General features: G+C 42.7%; 1 protein-coding gene across 3 annotated transcripts in view; it reads right to left on the reverse strand.

The window, feature by feature from the left end:
• Nucleotides 1-4,352: 4,352 nt before the first annotated feature.
• The window catches only part of FNDC3A (fibronectin type III domain containing 3A), a 59,352-nt gene continuing 40,864 nt past the window's right edge, over nucleotides 4,353-22,840 (reverse strand). For all 3 annotated transcript variants that reach the window (XM_039348756.1, XM_039348757.1, XM_039348758.1), the window contains exons 15-26: nucleotides 22,115-22,253; nucleotides 21,229-21,297; nucleotides 20,732-20,850; nucleotides 19,923-20,028; nucleotides 18,727-18,902; nucleotides 17,561-17,674; nucleotides 15,662-15,811; nucleotides 13,245-13,522; nucleotides 11,610-11,822; nucleotides 9,943-10,109; nucleotides 8,629-8,750; nucleotides 4,353-7,331 (exon numbers count right to left, since the gene is read on the reverse strand). In XM_039348756.1, coding sequence (XP_039204690.1) covers nucleotides 7,014-7,331; nucleotides 8,629-8,750; nucleotides 9,943-10,109; nucleotides 11,610-11,822; nucleotides 13,245-13,522; nucleotides 15,662-15,811; nucleotides 17,561-17,674; nucleotides 18,727-18,902; nucleotides 19,923-20,028; nucleotides 20,732-20,850; nucleotides 21,229-21,297; nucleotides 22,115-22,253 — 1,971 coding nt within the window. In that variant the 3' untranslated portion in view covers nucleotides 4,353-7,013. The remainder of the gene's footprint in view (nucleotides 7,332-8,628; nucleotides 8,751-9,942; nucleotides 10,110-11,609; nucleotides 11,823-13,244; nucleotides 13,523-15,661; nucleotides 15,812-17,560; nucleotides 17,675-18,726; nucleotides 18,903-19,922; nucleotides 20,029-20,731; nucleotides 20,851-21,228; nucleotides 21,298-22,114; nucleotides 22,254-22,840) is intronic.

The raw sequence follows: 22,840 nt of genomic DNA on the forward strand, positions 1-22,840 counted from the left end.
CTTTCAGAATTTGGTTCTCCAGCCCCAAGAAGGATGGCAAAGATGGCTGGTTGAGAGGCTAGTTGGCTTGGTTTTCCAAGCCTGCATCTTTTGATGCATTATGGCAGTGTTTCCCAAACTTGACAATTTTAAGGCATGTGGACTTCAACTCCCAGAATTCCACAGCCAGCAATGCTGCCTTAAAATTGTCAAGGTTGAGAAACACTGGTTTAGTGGATGGGAAAGTATGCTAGTTAATCATAACAATGTCAAGTTTGGGAAACACTGCATTATGGTATTGTTGATTGAGACAGGCTTGGAAAATGATCAAATGAGTTGGAAATGGTCCTATGATTATCCAAAGTGATTGCACAGCGTCTTGGCTACAGTTTTAAATTCATGCCACATCGGTGACGTCTTGGAAGGAAGGGAAGACACATCTCCAGCGAAATGGTCTTGCTGGTCTAGTTTTAAAGGGGCAGCTTTTGAACCCAATTTGCCGAATCTCCATTCTCCCTCTTACCTTTCCCAGGTGACGTTGGGTGCTCTTTGCTCTGATAGATGGGTAAGCTATGGAGGAGCGGAAGAGGCAGGCCCAGCGGTTTAAATGGCAGGGTAGATGGCTGGTTGAAAAGGAAAGGCAGGAGGATGAGGTATTTGGTGCGGTGAGCAGAGGACTTGTTTCTCCAACTGAGTTGGCACTTTACCAGGTTTTTTTAATGCCCAACTTCCAGCCTCTCAGCCAGCAAAGCAATTCTTTGGTTCTTGATTCTGTTCTAACAGCTTTTCTTCCTTTAAGGAGCCCCGCTGCCGATCTACTGGGGACCAGGTTTTGCAACTTCGGATACAAAATCCACCTTCCCTTTTGAAGATCTGCCAATCGACTAAAAGAGCCACTTTCGCAAGCTGGAGCTGAGAAAGCGGTCCAGATGGCTTCCTTTCATGGCTGCCTTAGTACTCTGATCAGTTGAGACATGTGGAAAGTGCAAAGGTTGATACCAAGTGTTTCCTCTTTCTGTCTCTGCTCCATCTGTGTTCTCTGTGTGGAGCAGAACATTACCTGAAATGTGAAAGTCCCCAAACCATGTTTTAAGCGGGAGGCTAAAACATATAAGGAACGGTTGCTGGAATTGGGTATGTCTAGTTTAACAAAGAGAAGGACGAGGGGGGACAGGATAGCAGTGTTCCAATATCTCAGGGGCTGCCCCAAAGAAGAGGGAGTCAAGCTATTCTCCAAAGCGCCTGAGGGTAGGACAAGAAGCAATGGATGGAAACTAATCAAGGAGAGAAGCAACCTAGAACTGAGGAGAAACTTCCTGACAGTTAGAACAATTAACCAGTGGAACAACCTGCCTCCAGAAATGGTGAATGCTCCAACACTGGAAGTTTTAAAGAAGAGAATGGACAGCCATTTGTCCGAAATGGTATAGGGTTTCCTGCCTGAGATGACCTCCAAGGTCCCTTCCAACAACAACAACATCATCATCATCATCATCATTATTATTAAACAGGGCAAAAAATAAATCAATAGCACCCTGGATATTCTATCCACTATTCTAGCATAGAGCAACAACTTCAGCTCAAACTGATAGCTAAAAGAATTTACTTGGAACCACAATTTCAGGGTGTCTGTCTCCAGAGTGGGATCTTGAAGTGGGATCTTCTCCTATCGTCATCCCCAAATCTCAAGATTACTCTTGTAAGCTACCTATTCCAGATCACCAAACATGGAAATTAACTCTTATTTTTATCCTTGAAGAAAATGAAAATATATTTGATTCTCTTCTCCGCCCATCTTAAAATATCAGTCACTGTATTTTTGAGTAAATCTTTGTTCCTAATTAAGTAAATTGATCAATTTAACACAGATCAGTTTAATGCTGTTACTTAATCAGCTTAACAGTGATATTCAGTCATGTTTGTTTCAAATGTTTTTCTTCTTCAGTGTTATGTATCGCAGTCCTTTGGACGACCATACAGCATCATCAGATTGGTTCCTTAAATTTTACTCTAAATTTTATTCTAGAACCACTCTAAAGGTTCTAATGCCATAAATGTATAAGATTTGGCCTTTTTTCTGTTTCTACATTTTTGTAACTGTATTCCATAGTACAGCTGCCTTAGATTCTTGTTGTAAATCCTTTATATCCACGAAGGAAAATTTGAGACATGATTTGTATTTTTCAAGAATATAAAAAGTCAATCCATATTTTCATTTCTGTTTTCATTTTCTAAGATTAAAAGTAAAAATCACTTTCCTATTTTCTGGTTAATATTATCAGTGGCGTTCAAAAAGAGTGGCTTCGAAACAATACATTCAATACCTGATAATCTCATGTATGTCTTCAGGTCTATTGCAGTCTGATCAGATTGAATCATGTCAGCTAAAGATTATTTATCCTCTTTGTTAAAACTTTGTTTATGTTTAATGTGATTCTAGACAGGTGGGTCCTTATATATGCTTTGGGAGTCAAAAATACATTGTTGTGTAATTCAGAATAACTTGACATGTTTTAGCGAGACGTGGGTTAAAACATCCCTCCTAAAAGAATTCTTAATCTTAGCTGATTTTTGTCAAGGTCTGATTTGATGTTACTATTAATTCTTAAAGTGCTGTATGGTTTTTCTTTAGAGCTCTTCTGATGCAATGTTACTTCTAAAGATAATGGTGGAATATTTTTAACACCCAAAGTTAAAAATTAATTAATTCCTCCTCCGACTTGGAAAGGATAGATCTCTTCATCCTTATTACTTCTGGGATCCATTCCCTTTCTTAAAAAACAAAAAAGTTTTGAAATTGCATCAGCTTTGTTTTCCCCCCAAGAGCAGCTAATTGCTTTCTAATTATATAATTAATTCGTCCTGAAGGCAGGACGAGAAGCAACGGATGGAAACTGATCAAGGAGAGAAGCAACTTAGAACTAAGGAGAAACTTCCTGACAGTCAGAACAATTAACCAGTGGAACAACCTGCCTCTAGAAGGGGTGAATGCTCGAACACTGGAAGTTTTTAAGAAAAGAATGGACAGCCATTTGTCTGAAATGGTGTAGGGTTCCTGCCTGAGCAGGGGGTTGGACTTGATGACCTCCAAGGTCTCTTCCAAGTTAATATATTATTTATTTATTTATTTATTTATTCATTCATTGGAGCCAACCTTGTTCTATTCCAGAGTACAATAAATCACCTGTAGCTAAGAAGGGGATGTAGTATACCAACCTTAATGCATTACAGGGATGTCATATGTGTTGAATTGGAGATAGCCTTTGATTTACAACAATTTAGTGACTGTTAGAAAAAAAATGACATGACCATTTTTCACACCTACTTTGTCGTGCCATTAAAATTCAGTCGCTTGGCAACCGACTCAGATTTATGATGGGTCATGTGATCCTTCTTTGCAACCTTTGGACAAGCAAGGTCAGTGGGGAAACTCGATTTGTTTAACAAGTCTGTTACTAATTTAACAACTGCAGTGATTCACAAACAAACCGCAGCAAGAAAAGCTGTAAAATGGGGCAAAACTCACCGAACAAATCTCTCACTTCGCCACATAAAGTTTGGGCTCAACTGTAGTTGTAAGTGGAGGACTATCGCGTTGATGATAATTGGTAGAAATCAATCTTTTTACTCTGTATAAAAACGTAATGGAAAGGAAGTGCTGGCTTCTGGGTTTGTTTGTTTTTTTTCCTTATTTGCTCCTAGTTTAGCAATGCTTCCTGCTTCTGTAACTGTAGTAAGGAATATATTTTAAACCAGCTTTCTTCCGCATATTTTAGCATCAGGTCTTTGGCTTTTCCAAAAATGCAAGTTCTTCTGGGAGTAATAAACTTCAGATACCATAACCTCCAGTGGACTCAGATGATCACCTGAATTAATTTACCCACATCTGATGCATCAGTGTTTCAAAGGACCTCCTCAGCATAATGTCCAGCCTGGTTGATGCTATCTGGAGAGAAATATTCTGGGAGGTTAAAGGTCATCGGGTTCAGATAGTTTGAACTTTTAAATTCGATAGTAGCTGGTTGACAATATATCACTGTTCAATTTTGACCACTGAATAATCAGAGAATATGAATGTATAGGATGCAAGGATCTATCTTTACATTTCACCCACGGGGAGATGAAAAACTCAAGATGTTCTTTGTAGACGGTGTTAAAAAAGAAATAAGTACGGTATATTGAAAATGTTTGTTCTATGCTTCGGGCCAATTCCTGTACACCAAGGGTCTCCAAACTTGGCAACTTTTAAGACTTGTGGACTTCAGCTTCTAAAATTCTGGGAGTTGAAGTACACAACTTTTAAAGTTGCTAAGTTTGGAGAGCCTCGTTGTACACTGTATGTACGTGTGAGAGATGAGAGCATAACCCAAATGTGAACATTTTTTTTTATTTTTATTGGCCATATTAAATATATTATCTATTTGATAGTTACAATTTAGTAATACGATGCCTGGCAGGTTTAACATAAGTATGAAATACGGCAAAAATTACAATACAAGAGAAAAAGGAGACCTAATACATTAATGCCACTAGGTACATCAATCTGGAATGTATAGCTGTAAATATAAAATTCTACATTATGCTTTCCAGTAAACTTCCTGGAAATATAATAAACATTTTGTGGCAATTACAAATACAAATTAAAGATTTAACTTTCTAGGAAGTCATAATTTTGGTTAGTATTTCATTCAGAAAATCTAATTTAAAAAAAAATGTATTTCTCACACTCTTGCCAATTCGATGAGATCTCTCCCTCCCCACCTATTTTGTGTTTTTTTTTGTCACTTTCGCAACAGAAATCTGCCAAAGACAAATCTATTTTATTTTATAAAAAAGTGAAGTATGAAACGAAATGAAAGAGAACAGGTTGTAAACATTCCTGCAAACTAAAGACACGAACATTTGTATAAAACTCTTTTCAACACTGAGCAGAGGCTTCCATTACAACAAATGATTAAACTTAAAAAGTTCTGCTACAAGTAGAACAATACATTCAAACATACATTTTCCAGAACTTATTTTTTTTTAAATCAAAATAAATAGATCACATAAAAGAGGAGAGTACATTTTATGGGGGGAAAAAAGAGATAAATTTCAGATTGCACCATAAATCTACTTTAAAGATAGTGATATGATATCATTTCCGTGTGTTTGTGTGTGTGTATGTGTGTGTGTGTGTGTGTGTGTGTGTGTGTCTTTTCCCCCAGGTGTGAAATGCAAACAATGCCACAAACCATAAGCTATCATGATGAATTAACAGCCAGTTGTGTTGTTTTGGAAACAGACATGTTTCAAGCTAAGCATGAGTTTTACAAGTTACGTCCACTGTCCCATATACAAGTACAAGCATTCAGATGTTTCGTTAAGGTGGAGCTTTTCGGTCCCTACCAATATGGAAAACTCAACAAAATGCCTAGTCATTGTGTTGTTTTAGTTTCTTCTTCCGAAGAACAAAACGGATGGTTTCCAGCTTTCAAAGTAGCAGATAATGTTTAATTACTTTTATTTTACAGGTATTTGCTGCAGAGGCCTTACACAGAAAAGCTTCTCTGTAGTGCATGATATTTGCCCTCCCACCCGCGCCCCCAGCCCCTCAAACAAATAAAAGAAAAAAACAAGCCAAGAGATGTTACTGAAATTTCCATCCCAAACTGAAAAGACTTTGGAATCACAAGACCCAAAACAGTGGAACACAGAACCGCTATGGATGAGGTGACAATTACATTAAAACTTGGACCTAACTTTTTTTTTGGGGGGGGGGGAGTGGGGTTTAAGGAGAGAAAGAAGAAGGGGGGGGAGAGAAGTAATTTTCACACGTGACTTGATCAGGCGGATGACGTTAGAAGGGCGGCCTGAGAAACAAAATTAAATGGGGGAAAAAAAAGAGAGATCCCCCCCCCCGAGAGTCGGCTTTTTAATTCCACGTTAAGAGTACAAAAAACATTTCTGCTCAGTTTGAGCCAAATAGTGAAACATTTATCATAAATGCACTTTTTTTTTTTTGTTCTCATTAAAGACAAAAAAAAATGCTGTGCTTTTTTTTTTTTTTCCCCTCTTGGAAAACAAAGAAAACCAATGCTGCAGCGGTTTTGTTTTTTTTTGGTTTTTTTAAAGTCAGAAGCACAGGGTGTTCTTAAGTCTCTCGGACACAGAGAGGAAACCTTGAGTTAGGCCATCCGTTTTTTTGTTGTTGTTTTGCAACGAGAAAGCATCTCAAATCAGAAATGAACACTTCTGGAAGTGGGGTGGGGGGCGCGGGGGGGGGAGGAGAGCCTCTCAGCCACATTTCAAGACCAACACTCCCTCTGCGTCCAGGTAAATTGGACACCTTGGATTAAAAACTCAAAAAGGCTGAATGACACCTGCTACTGCCCTAGAAGGGACAGAGCACACACACACACACCCCCAGTTAAAAGAACTGGAAAAATTAACATTGCACTATCATTAAAAGTCAATGTGGACAGTATTTGGGTAGGATTTTTATCTACAGCGTTATCTGAGGTGGCTTCCTCCAGCTGCATCCTAAAATACAGGACTCTTTTTTTTTTTTAAGCATAAGCATCGTTGCTCCTACATCTTGGTCCCCAGTCGGCTCGTCTCCTGCCCTCCCTTCTTGGTGGACTTGAGAATTCAGGACTTACGGTGAAAATTAAGTCAAAAGTCTTGAGAATTAAGGCAGCTTTTTTTTTTTTTTTCCCCTGCTGTTTTCAACAGCTAACCCTGATTAGTAGACGCACCACTGTGCTGTAAATAGGGATGTTCTTCCGGTTAGTCTGCCCTCCCTCCTCTCTCTCCCCTCCCTCCCCCAGGTTTCTTCGGGCCCCGGGGGGGAAGATGGTGATGGGGAGGGGAAGGCATCCTGTCCATCCAACCTGTTTACTCAGCAGCAAAAGTGGAAATGTGTTGTCTTTCTTCCATCATTCCCAGCTAGCATTTTAATTGGAATTTACATAAATACCCAAAGCCGTAAAACTTCCGTATGAAAAAAAAAATTATAAAGCTGAGTGATGAAGTCACTTCTCGCGGCCACCGACTTACTTGATCACAAAGTACTGGATGATAACGGCAAACAAAATGGCGACCGTTGCAAAGATGACGAGGAGGAGAAACGCAAACTGTTCGTCGCTCAGCGCCTTCCGCTTGCTTTTCAGGAGTTCGGGAGCCGGGTCCGAAGACGGCGAAAGCAACTCCTGCTTTTGAGATGAGAAAGTGGCGTTTGGGCTATACGGGCCAAAGAGTTCTTGCCATCCAGTGGAGTCCCGATACTGGCGCCCAGCGCACACCCTGAATCGGTATTCACAGTTTGTTTGCACGTTGGGGACACGGTAGGAGGTATCTGGTCCCTTGTAGATCTGAGGCAGGAGCAGGAGAAGACAACACATCAGAGCTGAGAACAAGGCAACAAGGGTTCCACAAAGCCAGAAATCTTCAATCTTTGGGGCCTACCGGAAATTCTTGAGATGTTCCAGTCATGTTCCCAAAATGGGTATGGACAGTTTTAGAACCCCCCATTGAATGAAAACAGGATTGATAAGACTGCTGATGGCCACTGTACCACCTCAACGCCTCCTAGGTGCTCCCATCTAAGCCTATCTTTGCTTTGGGGAGGATAGGTGGGCACCTTTTCCAACACACACTGCCCTGCACTCATTTGGAAACAAAAGCTATGCTTGGAGTTGGCCTTTTGCTCTGTGGCAAATCCCTTTTTAAAGCATCAGATAGGGCCTAGACCTGGTTCTTGAAAGATCTGGATATGCCTATCTTGGTACTCCTGGCTATCCAGCTGGAGACCCTAAATATTGCCTTATCCTGACCTGTAAGGCCTACACACTGGCCTATGAACTCCGTATCGCTCACGTTTACTGGCAGCGACTCCCGCCTTGAGGTTCAGACAGAAGGCCCTCTGGTCCTTCCAGGAAATCTTTGAACCTTCTGGTTGAAAAGAAGATGATCTACCAGCAAGGAACGGTCACATCTAATACAATGTTTGGCGATCTGGGTAACGTTCAGGTGCGTAGACTTGAGTAACAGGTTACCCAGCACTCCGTAAACTGTGATTCAGCTGGACTGGACAGCCATTTGTCTGAAATGGAATAGGGTCTCCTGCTTGAGGGGGCTGGACTACAAGACCTCCAAGGTCCCTTCCAACTCTTATTCCGATTATACTGTTATTCTGAGAGGCCACCTGGTGGTCTAATTGGGAAGACGGATTCATGTAGGAGATGACCAGGCTGAGCCCGAGGGGTCAAATGTGTCATTAATCACGAGTCCCATCTAAATCCAGCCCACCTTGAATTCCATTGACTTGTCTACTGCCAATTCCCCTTGACTGAATCCTAGTTCATATTCTTGTAGAGAGCTTAGGCTCGCAGTAAACCCTTATACTGATCTGATCTGCCTGGATTTCCCGATTTTCCTGGCGCTCGACAATTCATGTGATAATCTTTTATCACAAGGGTGTCCATTCTTGGCAATTTTAAGACTTGTGGACTTCAACTCCCAGGATTCCTGAGCTGGCCAAGGTCTTAAGAGTTACCACGGTTAAATGCCCCTGCTTTATATGTAACAATGCATTCAGAGTCATTGTATTTGGGGTGGGGATGGGGTTTCCCCATAATATCTGTTTAAAAAAAACCATTCTGGGATTACCTGATCCGCTTCCCTCCCAGTGGCAAGCTGCAATATGTAAACAATGGCATCACCCTTCATTGGCTGTAAAGGCTCCCAGGTAACTTCACAGACATTGTCTCCCAGCTGATGGACTTTAGGTGCTGCAACAGAAGACCTACAAGTTGGAACTTCAACATTCGTGCTACGCATTGCCCTCCTTTTAGCTCATGATAAGGAACGGGCGTCACTCTCCCTGAATGAACTTAAATGACATTTCAAAGTGCAACTTGGGTTTAAGGTCACCGTATGAAAACCTGTTCCTCCAGCTCTTCTTCCATCCAGCGGAGCTTCTTGGCAAATTAATTCTACCAGACTGATTCTGTTTCAAGTGCACATTTGGTGGGAATAATTTAAGAAGGTGCTGCTGAAATTAAGGCTTTGGGATTCTTCCTGCAATGCCCCCTCGTGATACTGTCCCGCTGGGTTACAGGTAGTCCTCAACTTAACGATCAAAGCTGAGCCCACCATTTCTGTTGCTAAGCAAGAAATTAAGTGAGTTTTGCTCCATTTTACAACCTTTCTTACCACAGAATCACTTCATTTGTTAGGTTAGCAACCCAGTTGCTAAGTGAATCTGCCTCCCCCATTAACTTTGCTTGTCAGAAAGTTGCAAAATGGGATCACGTTGGCCTGGGACGTCATAAATACCTGCCAAGCATCCAAATTTTGATCACGTGACCAAGGGGATGCTGCAATGGTCATAAATGTGAAAAAAAAATGGTCATAAGTCACTTTTTTCCAGTGTCCTAACTTCAAATGATCACAAAACAAATGGTTGTTAAGGACTTAACTCTCTTTGGGAGAGATGATGAAGAACACGCAAGCCTTTCAATAGTTGAGTTACTGGGTGTTGCAGTGCTTCGCAGATCTGGGAATATTACCCTAAATTGGGCAAAAGTGATCTTTCTTTGGGAAATGATAACACAAATGCATTTACCCAATCACCACAGGGACATCTAAATAAGGGTTTTCTAAGAAGGGATTTTGGATCATTAAAGGTAAGATTTGGGAGGACCGATACATTTGGCAATTTGTGCGCTTTATCCGAGGACCATCTACATTTTTCTAAAACAAAGTGACAGGAGGAGACCCATCCTGCCTTTAACTAAATTCAGTCTAATTTCTTTCAAAACTATGTTGGCTGGCAAAAACAAAAAACGAAAATCCTATATCTTTCAGTATCATTGATCAAAGCATAAGCGAACACTTATGTATTGAAGAACCTGTCCTGTGAAGGGGTCGAATCGTGCTCCATTTTATGAACACCATTAATATGTGCCAAATGCCCCTCACCTTTCACGGCAGGCGGTGGTGATTTGGTTGTAGCAAAGGCATAAACTTCAGAAAAGTCCCCTTCGCCTGCATCGTTGCATGCCTGGATTTTAAAACAGTATGTCGTAGACTCACTCAGCCGCTGCACTGTATAGGTGTGGCAAGGTCCACTGTAGACAGTGATGAACCTGAAACGGGAAGAGAAGAGATGTGAAAGTCCAGTTGCTCTTTGAAACAGCACCTTTGGGACCACCCACCAATCATGCAGGTGAATTTCTTTTAAAAAGCTTGATGTATCAAAAATAACGTCCTTTAAATTCCAAAGAGTAAAATAATCATTTGCTTAAGTTACTCAAGCATTCCTGATTCAAGTCAATAAACCCCAAAGTTGTTGAGTCCTACTCATGTTCACAGCATGGGCTAAAACAGTCGCTGTTGTCCGACAGTGCATGACACATCACTGCTAGCTTGAATTGGATCAGGGCAGCCGTCACCAGCTTTGCAAAGACACACGGACTTTTATCTATCAGCAAATGGCAAAGACTGAGCAACATTCTGAGGACAAGTATCTCTAAAGATCCCGCTCCAGCAAGATTTATTAGGTGTGCATCATCCATGAAGACTATTTCCCCAATTAAATATTTCACTTTCATCCATTTGTCATAGCAGCTGTGGAGCGTTTTTGTTTGTTAATGGAAAGTGGCAGAGAAATAAATCTCAAATAAGTGCACTTAATCAGATCTTTGAGTTTTGATTGTGCTGGCTTTCTCTTCCTATCAACTGAATGTATTCATGTAAGAAGAAATTGGAAGCCCCCAACCCCCAGTCCATGGACTGGTACTGGGCCGCGGCATGCCAGCAACCGGTCCGCACAAACAAGCAAAGCCCCATCTGTGGGATGCAGGCAGCACACAAAACCACGCACTCTCTGGTCTGCGGAAAAACCTCTCTCTGTGGAACCGGACCCTGGTGCTCAAAAGGTTGGGGACCTCTGGTATAACGTCTCCTGATTGAACAAGGGATCTCTTCCAACTTTGTAATTCTGTTATATCCCTAATTACACTATTCAATATCTGTGGCACATCTAAGGGAATAGGAGTGTAGCCCAAGGCATTCAATTAGATGATGGGAACTTCCAAAAAATATTTTTGTGGGAGTATTAATGGCAACATAAGTAATCTCCCTGAAGACAGTGAAGTTAAGCGAGCAAATATGTCTTTTCATTTGCTCTCCATGCACAAGAGGTTTGGGTCGTTATTGTTATTGTTTCTCTAAATCAGTGGTTCTCAACCTGTGGGTCGGGACCCCATTTGGGGTCGAACGACCATTTCATGGGGGTCGCCAAACAACGGAGTCCGCCATTTTCCCCCCCTTTTCCTTAGCTGTGCTACTCCCTTTTATTCTATTGGCTTTTGAAAGCCAATAGAATAGACTCTCTTGAATAGAGTCTAATTCTATTGGCTTTCAAAAGCCAATAGGAATTGTCCAGGCTGTCTCTGCCCTGCTGAGCCCGCCAAAAGTCCCATTCTGCAAACGGTGCTGCACCAGTTGAGTAGTCCTCGACTTACGACCGGTTGGGGGTCGCGGCATTAAAAAGGTTGAGAACCACTGCTCTAAATCCTGAGCTGCCACTTCAAAGAAGCTTTTCCCAGGCACGATGAAGCCGATCTATTCCCGTTTTATCTCACCTGCCCAGCCTGTCTTCCATCTGTAAATTGAACTGGGTGGGGTTGGCAATTGAAGCTCTGCTGGGACCTTCACCCCACTTCAGCTTAAGGCTCTGGTAACTGAAGACCGCACATTCCAGATGGGGAGGATCTGGAGGTAAAGGCTTTGTTTTCGCTTTAATGGATGGACTGAAAGGACCAGTTCCAAGACTGTTGAAGGCCTGAATTCGGATTCTATCAGGGAGTAAAAAAGAGAAAAAGCTGGTGTTAGCAGGAGATCACCACCCAGAGTCATCTGTATGAGAGGAAGACTACAGACTCGGAATGCACAAAGGAATCTTTGCTCTGATTTAAAGGGAGTCCTCGAATGGCGACGATTGCGCTCAACCTTTCTGTTGTTAAGTGAGTTTTGGCCCATTTAATGACCTTCATTTTGCAAAGGGATTAAGTGAATTGCCGGAGCTGTTAAGTTAATAACACGCTTGTGAAGGGAATCTGGTCTCCCCAACTGACTTTGCTTGTCAGAAGGTCACCAAAGGGGACCACATAAGGGCACTGCAACCATCATAAACACGAATCAGCTGCCAAGCATCTGAATTTTGATCAGGTGACTATGGAGATGCTGCAATGGTGATGATAAGTGTGAAAACCGGTCGTAAGTCGTAAGGAGAAACTTCCTGACAGTTAGAACAATTAATCAGTGGAACAATCTGCCTCCAGAAGCTGTGAATGCTCCAACACTGCAAGTTTTTAAGAAGAGACTGGACAGCCATTTGTCTGAAATGGTGTAGGGTTTCCTGCCTGAGCAGGGGGTTGGACTCGATGACCTCCAAGGTCCCTTCCAATTTTATTATTATTATTATGGATCATCGCACAGTCAGCCAGATGTTCAGAGTGGATTTGGCATTTTGTCTACCTATCGAGTCCTTACCCAAGACCTGGGATAGGCAGATGTGGATGTTTGATGGTATTACAGATATTGTCGCAGGATGGAAGCAGTTCCTAGTAAGGCCGCCTTTTGCAATTGACTAATAGCGAATTTGTCAATGCCAATGGTGTTCAAGTGATGCTCCAATTGTTTTGGGATTGCACCCAAGGAGCCTATGACTATTGCTACTACCCTTGCTTGCTTTTGCCACAGTCTTTCTGTTTCTATTTGTAGGTCTTTGTATTTTGTTATCTTCTCCAGTTCTTTCTCGTCTATTCTGCTGCCTCCAGGCACTACCACGTCCGCTATCCAGACTTTTTTGTCTTTCTTATCGACAATTGTTAAGTCTGGGGTGTTGTGTTGCAGGTGCTTGTCTGTTTGAATTCTGAAGTCCCAGAGCAGTTTAATTGCCTGAGCAGGGGGTTGGACTTGATGATCTCCATGGTCCCTTCCAATTTTATGATGATGATGATGATGATGATGATGATTAAACAGGGCAAAAAATAAATCAATGGCACCCTGGATATTCTATCCACTATTCTAGCATATAGCAACAACTACTAAACAAACTGTTGTAAGTCAAGGATGACCTGTAGATATAATTGTATGCTACCCAGAGTCGCCTGACAGTGAAATGGGCAGCATACAAATTTAATGAATAAAAACCTGAAGAGACAAGAGCTGTCCCCATCCAGCCCTGTGTGCTGTGATCGAAAGTGGCCAATCACCTGTATAAAGTGTCAGGTTGCAGGTTCTCCAGAACATGGCTTGTGACTCTGTTGACTGTTAAGACCTGTTTCTCCCCATACTCTATGTGGTAGCCGATGATCTCTGCCCCATGGCAACAAGGCTCCTCCCAGAGAAGAGCAAGGCACGTGGAGAGGGGAAGACCTTCCAACTGATCTTCTTCAAGCAAGTTCAAGACGGCCACCGCTGCTGGCACTGAAGCCGGGGTGGTCGCGGTGCTTATTTCCCCAAACAATCCAACACCAGCCAGATTCACAGCCTGAAAAAAAAAAAAAAACAAGAGAGAGAAGCGTGAAGAAGAAGTGTGAAGTCTCAAGCCTCTGCATCTTGGTTCCTCCACACAATGTTCTCCAGATGTTTTGGATTTTAACTCCCCTAATCCCTGCCCAGCAAACACGGACACCCCTGGATGTGCATTTAATCCTAAACAGCCAGACCAATAATAGTGAGAACAATCATCCTAGAAAGGAGTTCAAAAAACCTAGTTGCGTGAGCAACTGAGGTTGATCTAAGCCGGTGTTTCTCAATCTTAGCAACTTGAAGGCATGTGGACTTCAACTCCCAGAATTTTGCAAAAGCCATCCGCTTCTGGAGTATTCTGGGAGTTGAAGTCCATACATCGTCAGGTTGCTGAGACTGAGAAACCATGATCTAGGCCACAAAAGAGAAGAAATATTACTCTCTTGAGATTTCATGATTGTCCATAGAGGAAATACAAATCACTATTTTTATCATGAAGCTTTATTTAACTCTGAATTGAAATGGAGACATTGGGTGGACCACACTAGAACCATTGAAAAGAGGTACAACTGAGACAAGTTTTCCAATGTTTTACAGTGCTACTAAGATTACTGCAAAAGAGATCTGAAAATATAACGGTGTTTTGAAAAACACTGTTTTTCATCTCGTTTAATGACAAACTGACATGCCGAATTTCTCTTTGACTCTTTAAGACTCTTTTTCTCTTAAACGTTTGTATTCTATAACAGTAATATATATTTTGCTGCACAAGATGGCAGCACCTGATTGATTTTGTCAGGATATGTTGCTGTTAAAATAAAAATTGCAGAAAAAAACGGGAGTTTTGGAAAATCCCAGCGCTAGAGGTTTAAATGAGTGCAAACACTATCTCAGAAAGAAATTTTACACACATCTGTTGCCAAAAATCTTGCATGCACTAGTAATCAAATTTGACTTAGAAAGAGACTTTATCGTTACAACTATGGTTTGGTGGACCAGTCAGAAGTTATTCCTCAAAATGTGTCCCAGAGGTGCTTTTTTCAAGAGGCAACTGGACTTTCTTGCTTTTCTTTGAAGGTGTTTTGCTTCTCCCCCAAGAAGCTTCTTCAGCTCTGACTGGATGGTGGGGAATGGAAGAATTTATATTCCTTGTGGATAGCTGATCATTCATTTAGAGCAGTGGTTCTCAACCTGTGGGTCGGGACCCCATTTGGGGTCGAACGACCATTTCACGGGGGTCGCCAAACAACGCAGTCCGCCATTTCCCCCCCCCCCTTTTCCTTAGCTGTGCTACTTTCAAAAGCCAGTAGGAATTGTCCAGGCTGTCTCTGCCCTTCTGAGCCCTTCTGCTGCACCAGTTGAGTAGTCCTCGACTTACAACCGGTTGAGTAGTCCTCAACTTATGACCGGTTGGGGGGTCACGGCATTAAAAAGGTTGAGAACCACTGATTTAGAGTCCTTAAGGCAACTTGGAGGCTTATCTGTGTCCTCAGGGTCACCTGAGTAGTGCAAATGGGTGTGGAGCCTTTTTGGAACTGCTGAAAGGACTGTGTGGTAGACAGGAGATAGATGATGTCGTATCCCTGCCCCTCTGTTGAGAGAGGGCTGTTCAGTTTTGACCTAGATGCCTCTTTGACCCCTATTTCAAACCAGCGGTCCTCTCTGTCCAAAATGTGGATTTTGCTGTCTTCAAAACAGTGGCCTTTATCTTTTAAATGCAGATGGACTGCTGAATCTTCTCCTGATGGGTATGTTCTCCTATAAATAATTCCCCACCATTCAGTCAGAACTGAAGAAACTTTTTTGGATGACAAGTGAAACATCTTCAAAACAAAGAAAGTCCAGTTGTCTCTTGAAAAAGCACCTTTGGGACAGCCTTAACCTGGATGTCGGAGAATCTCCATAGATATTTCTTCAAAATATGGAATTTGGTTATACTGCATCCCAAGAAATGTTAAGGATCCCAGCATCCGTTATGGTAAAAACAACAGTATCCTTTTTTTTTTTGCATAGTAATGAATCGTTTAAGATGTTTCAGGCTTTCATTGAAAAAAATTCCATTTATTTTCCTCACTAAAGGCTCAGGGCCTTAACATAATGTGATGTCTTAAAATTTCAGGGGAAAAAGAATGCTGCCTCCCAATCTACACATACATACCTGTACTCTGCAATAATAAGTAGTTGCAGGGGAAAGCCCCTTCACTTCGTAGAATAGCAGAGGGCCGGTATAGACTACATGCATAGATCCTTCCATTTGTCCCCATTCTAGTCTGTATTCACTAATTTCTGCCCCATTACATGGTGGGCTCTGGGAGGAATTAGAAGGAAAAGGTTTACAAGTTAACATTTGCGTTCATAAACTGCAGATGAATTTCATAGAACAGAGGACACCAGGGACCGGTTCCGTGGAGAGAGGGTTTTCTACAGACCGGAGGGTGCGTGGTTTTGTGTGCTGCCTGCATCCCGCGGATGGGGCTTTGCTTGTTTGTGCGGACCGGTTGCTGGCATGCCGCGGCCCGGTACTGGTCCACGGACCGGGGGTTGGGGACCCCTGTCATAGAAGATGGCTATGGCATTTTCTATTTATTGATGTGGGATTGTAATTTAGATGTTCTACAAAAGGGAGCCCACTAGACCAGTGGTTCTCAACCTGTGGGTCGGGACCCCATTTGGGGTCGACCAACCATTTCACGGGGGTCGCCAAACAACGCAGTCCGCCATTTTTTCCCCCCTTTTCCTTAGCTGTGTTACTCCCTTTTATTCTATTGGCTTTTGAAAGCCAACAGAATAGACTCTCTTGAATAGAGTCTAATTCTATTGCCTTTCAAAAGCCAATAGGAATTGTCCAGGCTGTCTCTGCCCTGCCGAGCCCGCCAAAAGTCCCATTCTGCAAACGGTGCTGCACCAGTTGAGTAGTCCTCGACTTACGACTGGTTGAGTAGTCCTCGACTTACGACCGGTTGGGGGTCGCAGCATTAAAAAGGTTGAGAACCATTGCGCTAGAAGAACGTAGAAGCCCATCATCTTTCAGAGAGTCCCTATCTAACAACAGTAGGTAAAGAACCTTCAGACTCTCGTGGGTCATCAAAAGATAGACTGAAGATTTTCTCCTCTAGTAAAGTCAATTTTGGGTGTGCTCTGCCTTGTTCAGTTCATTTGGCAGTTATTTCGCAGTTTACAGCAGAGGTCACCAACCTTTTCATGCTGGTGGCCCGGAAGGAAAGGGAGCAGCTGGGAAATTTGCACGCACCTGCGTGGAAACGGGGCCGTGCCCACCCACACAGGGCTAGCAGCCCTGTTTGCGTAGGCATGCAGGCACTAGCTGCCACTGCTAGCCCCACACACATGCTCGAACAGATCTGTGGGCGCTAGCACGAGTGGAGGTGAATGCGCACACACAAGTGTGTGCACTGGTCAGCCTATCCTGTAGCCTGGTGGCCAGTGGGCCACGGCCCATAGGTTGGGGACCCCTGGTTTACAGCTTCACTTAAGGATTACTACATCTACTGCCTTGAAGTATCTGGAAAATGCAAAGCTAGGAAACCCTAAACCATAATCCTGCATTTGGGGGCCATTCCTAAGGACCACAAATTTGCAAAGGAATAAGAAACGTCACACAGGTCGTTCAAAAGCGCTGCAAACACAGATGTGGTATGGCACATGACAAGGAATGCTAAAGGAGACGGAGAGAGAAGGGAGTCTTGTTCCCAAAATCTGAGCTCTGGAATTTTTTTATTGTTTGGAGTGCAGTGGCTCACGAGGCTAGAACATGGGGCTGATGATCGTCAGGGTCGCATTTGAGGGGGGCGGGTTGAGCTCCCGTCACACGCTCCAGCTCCTGCCAACCACAATGAGATAAATGGGTACCACTTCAAGGCTTCCAGCATGGAGAAAATAAAATAAAAAAGCTCTGGGATGTCCCAAAAGCATGCCACAACACCTGGCCAACCATAAACTCTGTGAAGAGTCCTTAGTTTTTGATTCATAGAATACTCTTCCTACAAAAACTTATTTATTGCATTTATTTGGAAGGGGTAAAAAAAAAAACTCCACCTACCTCCCATGTAGCTACTATACAAGTAGCAGTTTTGCACATTAAGAGGGGGGTGGGACATGGATCGGGGGCCCCTGGAGCTGTAGAAATCTCTGCCTTTTCTGAGTAAGGGCCGAGCTGTAGGGAAAGAGTACCACAAAATTAGAAACATGCTGAGAGATGGACCAAGTCATTATTACATCAGTGGCTTCCCGACAAAATTCTTCCAGTTTGGTGAACAAGATTGTTCCGTCTTCCACGAATCCACCGAATTTAGTTTCTGCCCTTGATTTAGGCCCAGCTCATATGCTCGTTTCACAGTGCAGGCCCTGCTCCATTCCTAATCTTGCTTCTGCTCCAATAATATTTGAAGACATTAGGTCAAAGGGATACACTTTTGTCTGCAATTCTGTCAGTAAAATTTTATCATGTGTAAGAGGATTAAGATATATGAAAGAGAAAACTATGCTGGGTGGATTATCTGCAGGACCCCAAATCTGGTAATTTTGGACAACCTGCTAGGCCCCTCTGACCTAGTGCAACATACTCCTTTAAGATCACCAAGGTGGGAACGATTAAGGAAAGCCCTGCTCAAATCTAGGGATCCCAATGTAGTCATTATCTGATGAATGCTACTTCCATAAAGACCCAACCTTCACGCTCTTTTCTTTCCTCAGCCAAACTGTTGGGAAAGGGGGGGGGAAGGAACGGGGAAGCTCTTTCCCCCCCCCCCCCCACTGTTTTTTCTTTCTCCTGTACAGGAACTAAAATTTCCTACTTGATCAGGGGAAACAGAATGTGGAGTTCCTTAATAACAGTAGACCAAGTCTTCTCCAAGACACTGCTCAACCTCTCCTTCCCTGGGAAGCCTTCAAAATTCTCCAGGATTCTAATTAAAACGTTTGCAAAAAGCATACAGCTGTCTGCTTCCACCCAAGCCATTCAGAGTTCAAGACTTGGGTTTCCAGATTGTCCCTGAACAGTCTACAAGGGTTGCGCCAACAGATGCTTTAAACTAGGGTTTTTTTCAAACTTGGCAACTTTAAGATGGGTGGACTTCAACGCCTAGCTAGAATTCCCCCAGCTAGCTGGGTCATCGGGCAATTGAAGTCCACCCATCTTGAAGTTTCCAAGTTTGAAAAACATTGCTTTAAACAAACCATTTATAGACCCCCCCCTCAAATGCCTACCCCTGCTTTATTGGCTGCCCGTATCCAGAAGCAGTATGTTCGTCCAGGAAGAAGACCATTCACGGTGCATTCCAAAGCTTGGCCACGGTAGGCTTGCCGACGTTCTTCTTGGTCGCTGTTTGCCATTTCTAGAAGGTATTCCGACACCTCTGAGCCCCCGTCTACTGAAGGAGGATCTGCAAGACAGGACATGACTATGAGCAAACTGCTTTTAGAGGATGCTTCGCCACATTGGCTACTTTTTATGGAAAATTCAGTCCAGAGATACCACCAATTCGTTGTTTCATTTGACAGAGTTATCTGTAAAAAAAAAAAAAAAAAAAAGCTCTAATGCTGCTGGTTGGGGAATTCTGGAAATTGGACCGTAAAAGTTTGCCAAGTTTGAAAAACACGACTGTAATGGATCTGCCCTGAGTAGGGAGTGCATTCTAACACAATTCTATGAAAATCTGATCAACTGTTCTCCTCCCATATCAGCAAAGTTGACAGAATAGGTATATTCCTATGCAAAATAATCAGGAAGATTATATTTAACCAGGTAACAGAGAGGGGATTATTTTGGCCTTATGTTTTGCTTGTTGTTGTTCCGTTGTTGTTTTTTTCCAGCAGTCATAAACAACACTGAAGAAGAAAAAAATCAAGAGGGGACGAGTAACGCTAGTTTCAAAGGAGAGCTCCAGAGATGCTTCCACACCATACTTGTGGCTCAACTCACTGTCTCGCTGCTCAACCAGCTTTGCAGCAATTCCAGAGGGGAAAAAAAGAGGTATGCCTTTTAATCTGCTTATTTTTTTGTAATGCTTATTTGATTTTTGTGACTCTGTTCAGAGTGCCACTTAAATTTTATTGGGCCTTTCTAATGTTTCCCCGGACTGCAGGATTTTATTGTGTTCCAAAACCTCTGGGGGGCAGAAACATCGCTGTTAAAGTATAATGAGCTACATCTAGTCCCAGATTTATTGCAGAGAAAGAAGATACAGGAATTCTTGAGGCAGTTCAATTTCCCAGGGTGGGAAAAAACTGTGTATTTTTAAGTGGGCGTTCAACTACAACCCCCAGTATTTTCTGGTTTGGCTGGATGGGACCGGGGAGGGGAGTTACTGCACCACTTCTGGGTTACACAGTAATTTTATTCTAATTGAATGACAGTACTTATACATTTTTATACTCTGTTTTCTTACGATTTGGGATCTTACCCCACTGCAGGATAACTTCCTTAGGCTTGGCTTTGCCAACCAGGCACGGAGGACGACACGGCCCAGGGGGAACAGCTGAGGTCTGGACAGTGAGTACATCGGATGGCTAAAAAAGAAATCACACCTTACTTGCTGATTTACTTCAGACAGCCACCCAACTCACAAGAAATGCCACACCCCAAACAAATGCAAATACAAGTTGAGGTCCTCGAGTTACGACCTCAACTGAGCCCAAAATTTCTGTTATGAAGTGAGACGTTTATTAAGTGAATTTTGCCCCATTTTACGACCTTTCTTGCTTGTTCAGTGAATCCCTGCAGTTGTTAAGTGAGTAGCACGGCTGCAAAGTGAATCTGGCTTCTCCACTGACTCTGCTCGTCAGTAGGTCGCAAAAGAGGATCACATGACACCCCCCCCTCCCCAACACACACACCCCTCCCCGGGACACTGCAACCGTCATAAATACGAGTCAGTTGCCAAAAGTCTGAATTTTGATGCTGCAATACTTGTAAGTGTGAAAAACGGTCACACGTCACTTTTTTGGGGTACCGTTGTAACTTCAAACGGTCCCTAAACAAACTGTTGTAAGTTGAGGACTATTGTAAAACAAAGCAATTAACTGCAAGCATAGACTCAGATTTGTTATAGTCCACTATGTTAGTTTGTGGGCATGAGCATCCACCCATTCCCTTCTCCTTCCAAATTCCAACTGCAGCATAATCTCAAGAAGGACAAGGTGCACCTATACCCTACAAATACAAAACATAAACTTGGCTTGTATTTTTCCCAAGGCATATTTTTCTCCTTACCTGACTCTGTCCCCCTCTACCAACACAAGAAACCTTCAGCCTGTAGGAAGTACCAGGCTTGAGATGGGCACATACGTGTTCTCTCGTGGAACCTTTGTAGGCCGTTTCCCATTTACTGCCTAACAAGGAAAAGAAAGATCTGTTCACACGCCATTATTCCTGAGAGAATGCTGGGAAAAGAATTTCTTTTGCAACAGAAGAGACATTCAAATGCTATAAAAAGTGGATCCTGACTGTTCTCTTCCATTCCATGTCTCTTTTTTTCTCATGCCCTGGAGAATTTCTCAGGTGAGAAATGAGCAATCCTCTGTGTTAATAAGAATCTGCAGTAACATGATTTTGTGTAAAGGCTTAAAGCAGACACCATGAAATCAATGGGGCTATCATTATCATTAGTTATCGTTAACCTGTCCCAATTATTTTAACGGATCAATTCAAAGCGTGATTGATTCCATTTTTAAGAAATATACAGGCCAGTGAAATATTCAAGTGCTTACCAGGAGAGGCTTCGGATATTTCTAAGACATATGAAGAAATATCTGATCCTCCAGTATCTTTTGGTGGATCTAATTTAAGAAGAAATGCAAAAACGGTTTAGAACTGAAAGAAAATCAAAGTTTTAAGTCAAGGATAATTAACTGCAAACAACATATTGGTGGGACTGAAAAATATATTAAGGAAAGCTGTCCTGAACAATGTTTCTATATGTTTTCAAACAAAGAGCCGGGCTCAGAAAGGAAGGCGCAGGGTTGAACAATTTAGCTCCCATCTACAAAAAGCAATGCACTCGCCTTTTATTTAATCTCACATTTGTTCGGCAAAACCTGGACATTTGCTACAGAACCAGGAAAAAAAATATAGTGTGAATGCATCTCAAAGAGCCTAATGCTGGGAAAGACTGAAGGCAATAGAAGAACAGGACAACAGAGAATGAGGTGGCTGGATGGAGTCCCTGAAGCAATCGGCGTGAGCTTAAAGGGACTCCAGAAGATGGCAGAGGACAGGAAGGCCTGGAGGAACTTGACTGCTCTTTAGAAGGCCAGATCCTGAAGTTGAACTCAAGGACTTTGGCCACCTAATGAGAAGGAAGGACTCACTGGAGAAGAGCCCAATGCTGGGAAAGATGGAGGGCAACAGAAGAAGGGGACAACAGAGAATGAGGTGGCTGGAGGGAGTCACATGACCTTAAAGGGACTCCAGAAGATGGTGGAGGACAGGAAGGCCTGGAGGAACGTTGTCCATGGGATCGCGATGGGTCAGACATGACTTCACAACTAACAACAACAATGCATCTCTTTCCATTTACCACAACTAAGGACTGGGCAGGGGAGCAGAGGGGAGGGAACAACGGAGATCTTCAGCAAAGGAATAAAGTTTTCTTACCCCAGGTAACTTTCACATTATGGGAATGGATTTTTCCCTTTACAGTTGGCTTACTAGGAGCTCCAGGCTTGTCAGGGCAGGTACTATACTCCACAACTTCGCTAGGCCCACTTTTTCCTTCAGTGTTGTGAGCAAACAACTGTTCCATCACAAAAGAGAACAAACTTAGTCAAAAATTTGTACATCTTTTTTTTGTTTGTTCCATCAGAGTCTTTTACACGGGGAACAAAGATTCAAAACTCTTTCTCCACTAAATGTCTATGGAGATTCTCAGTCATCCAGGTCATGGTTGTCCCAAAAGTGCTTTTTCAAAAGACAACTGGACTTGCCTTGTTTTTACCTGAAGACGTTTCGCTTCTCATTCAAGCTTTTTCAGTTCTGAAACTGAACTTTTTTTTTTCCTCAAAGACTTAAGGTGCTTCTCATCCCAAAAAAACTTCTTCTTGGATGAGAAGCATCTTAAGTCTTTGAGGAAAAAAACAAAGGAAGTCCACTTGCCTCTTGTAAAAACACCTTTGGGACATATTTCTCCACTAGGCCATCCATGTATTCCTGGCCTACAAGGGGGCCACAAAAAAACCTAAAAGTCCACACAATGACTAAAGAAGATATTCCCATGTAGAATAACCCCCCTCTCTTCATAACATGTGAAAATAGTTATAAAGTTGAGCACAAAGGGACCAGGAAGGGCTGTCAGTGGAGACTTGCAGAGCTTGGTGGTGGAAG

This window comes from Crotalus tigris, unplaced genomic scaffold (genome assembly GCF_016545835.1).
Source record: "Crotalus tigris isolate CLP2741 ecotype Arizona unplaced genomic scaffold, ASM1654583v1 scf7180000018172.2679963, whole genome shotgun sequence".
Taxonomy (NCBI): Eukaryota; Metazoa; Chordata; class Lepidosauria; order Squamata; family Viperidae; genus Crotalus; species Crotalus tigris.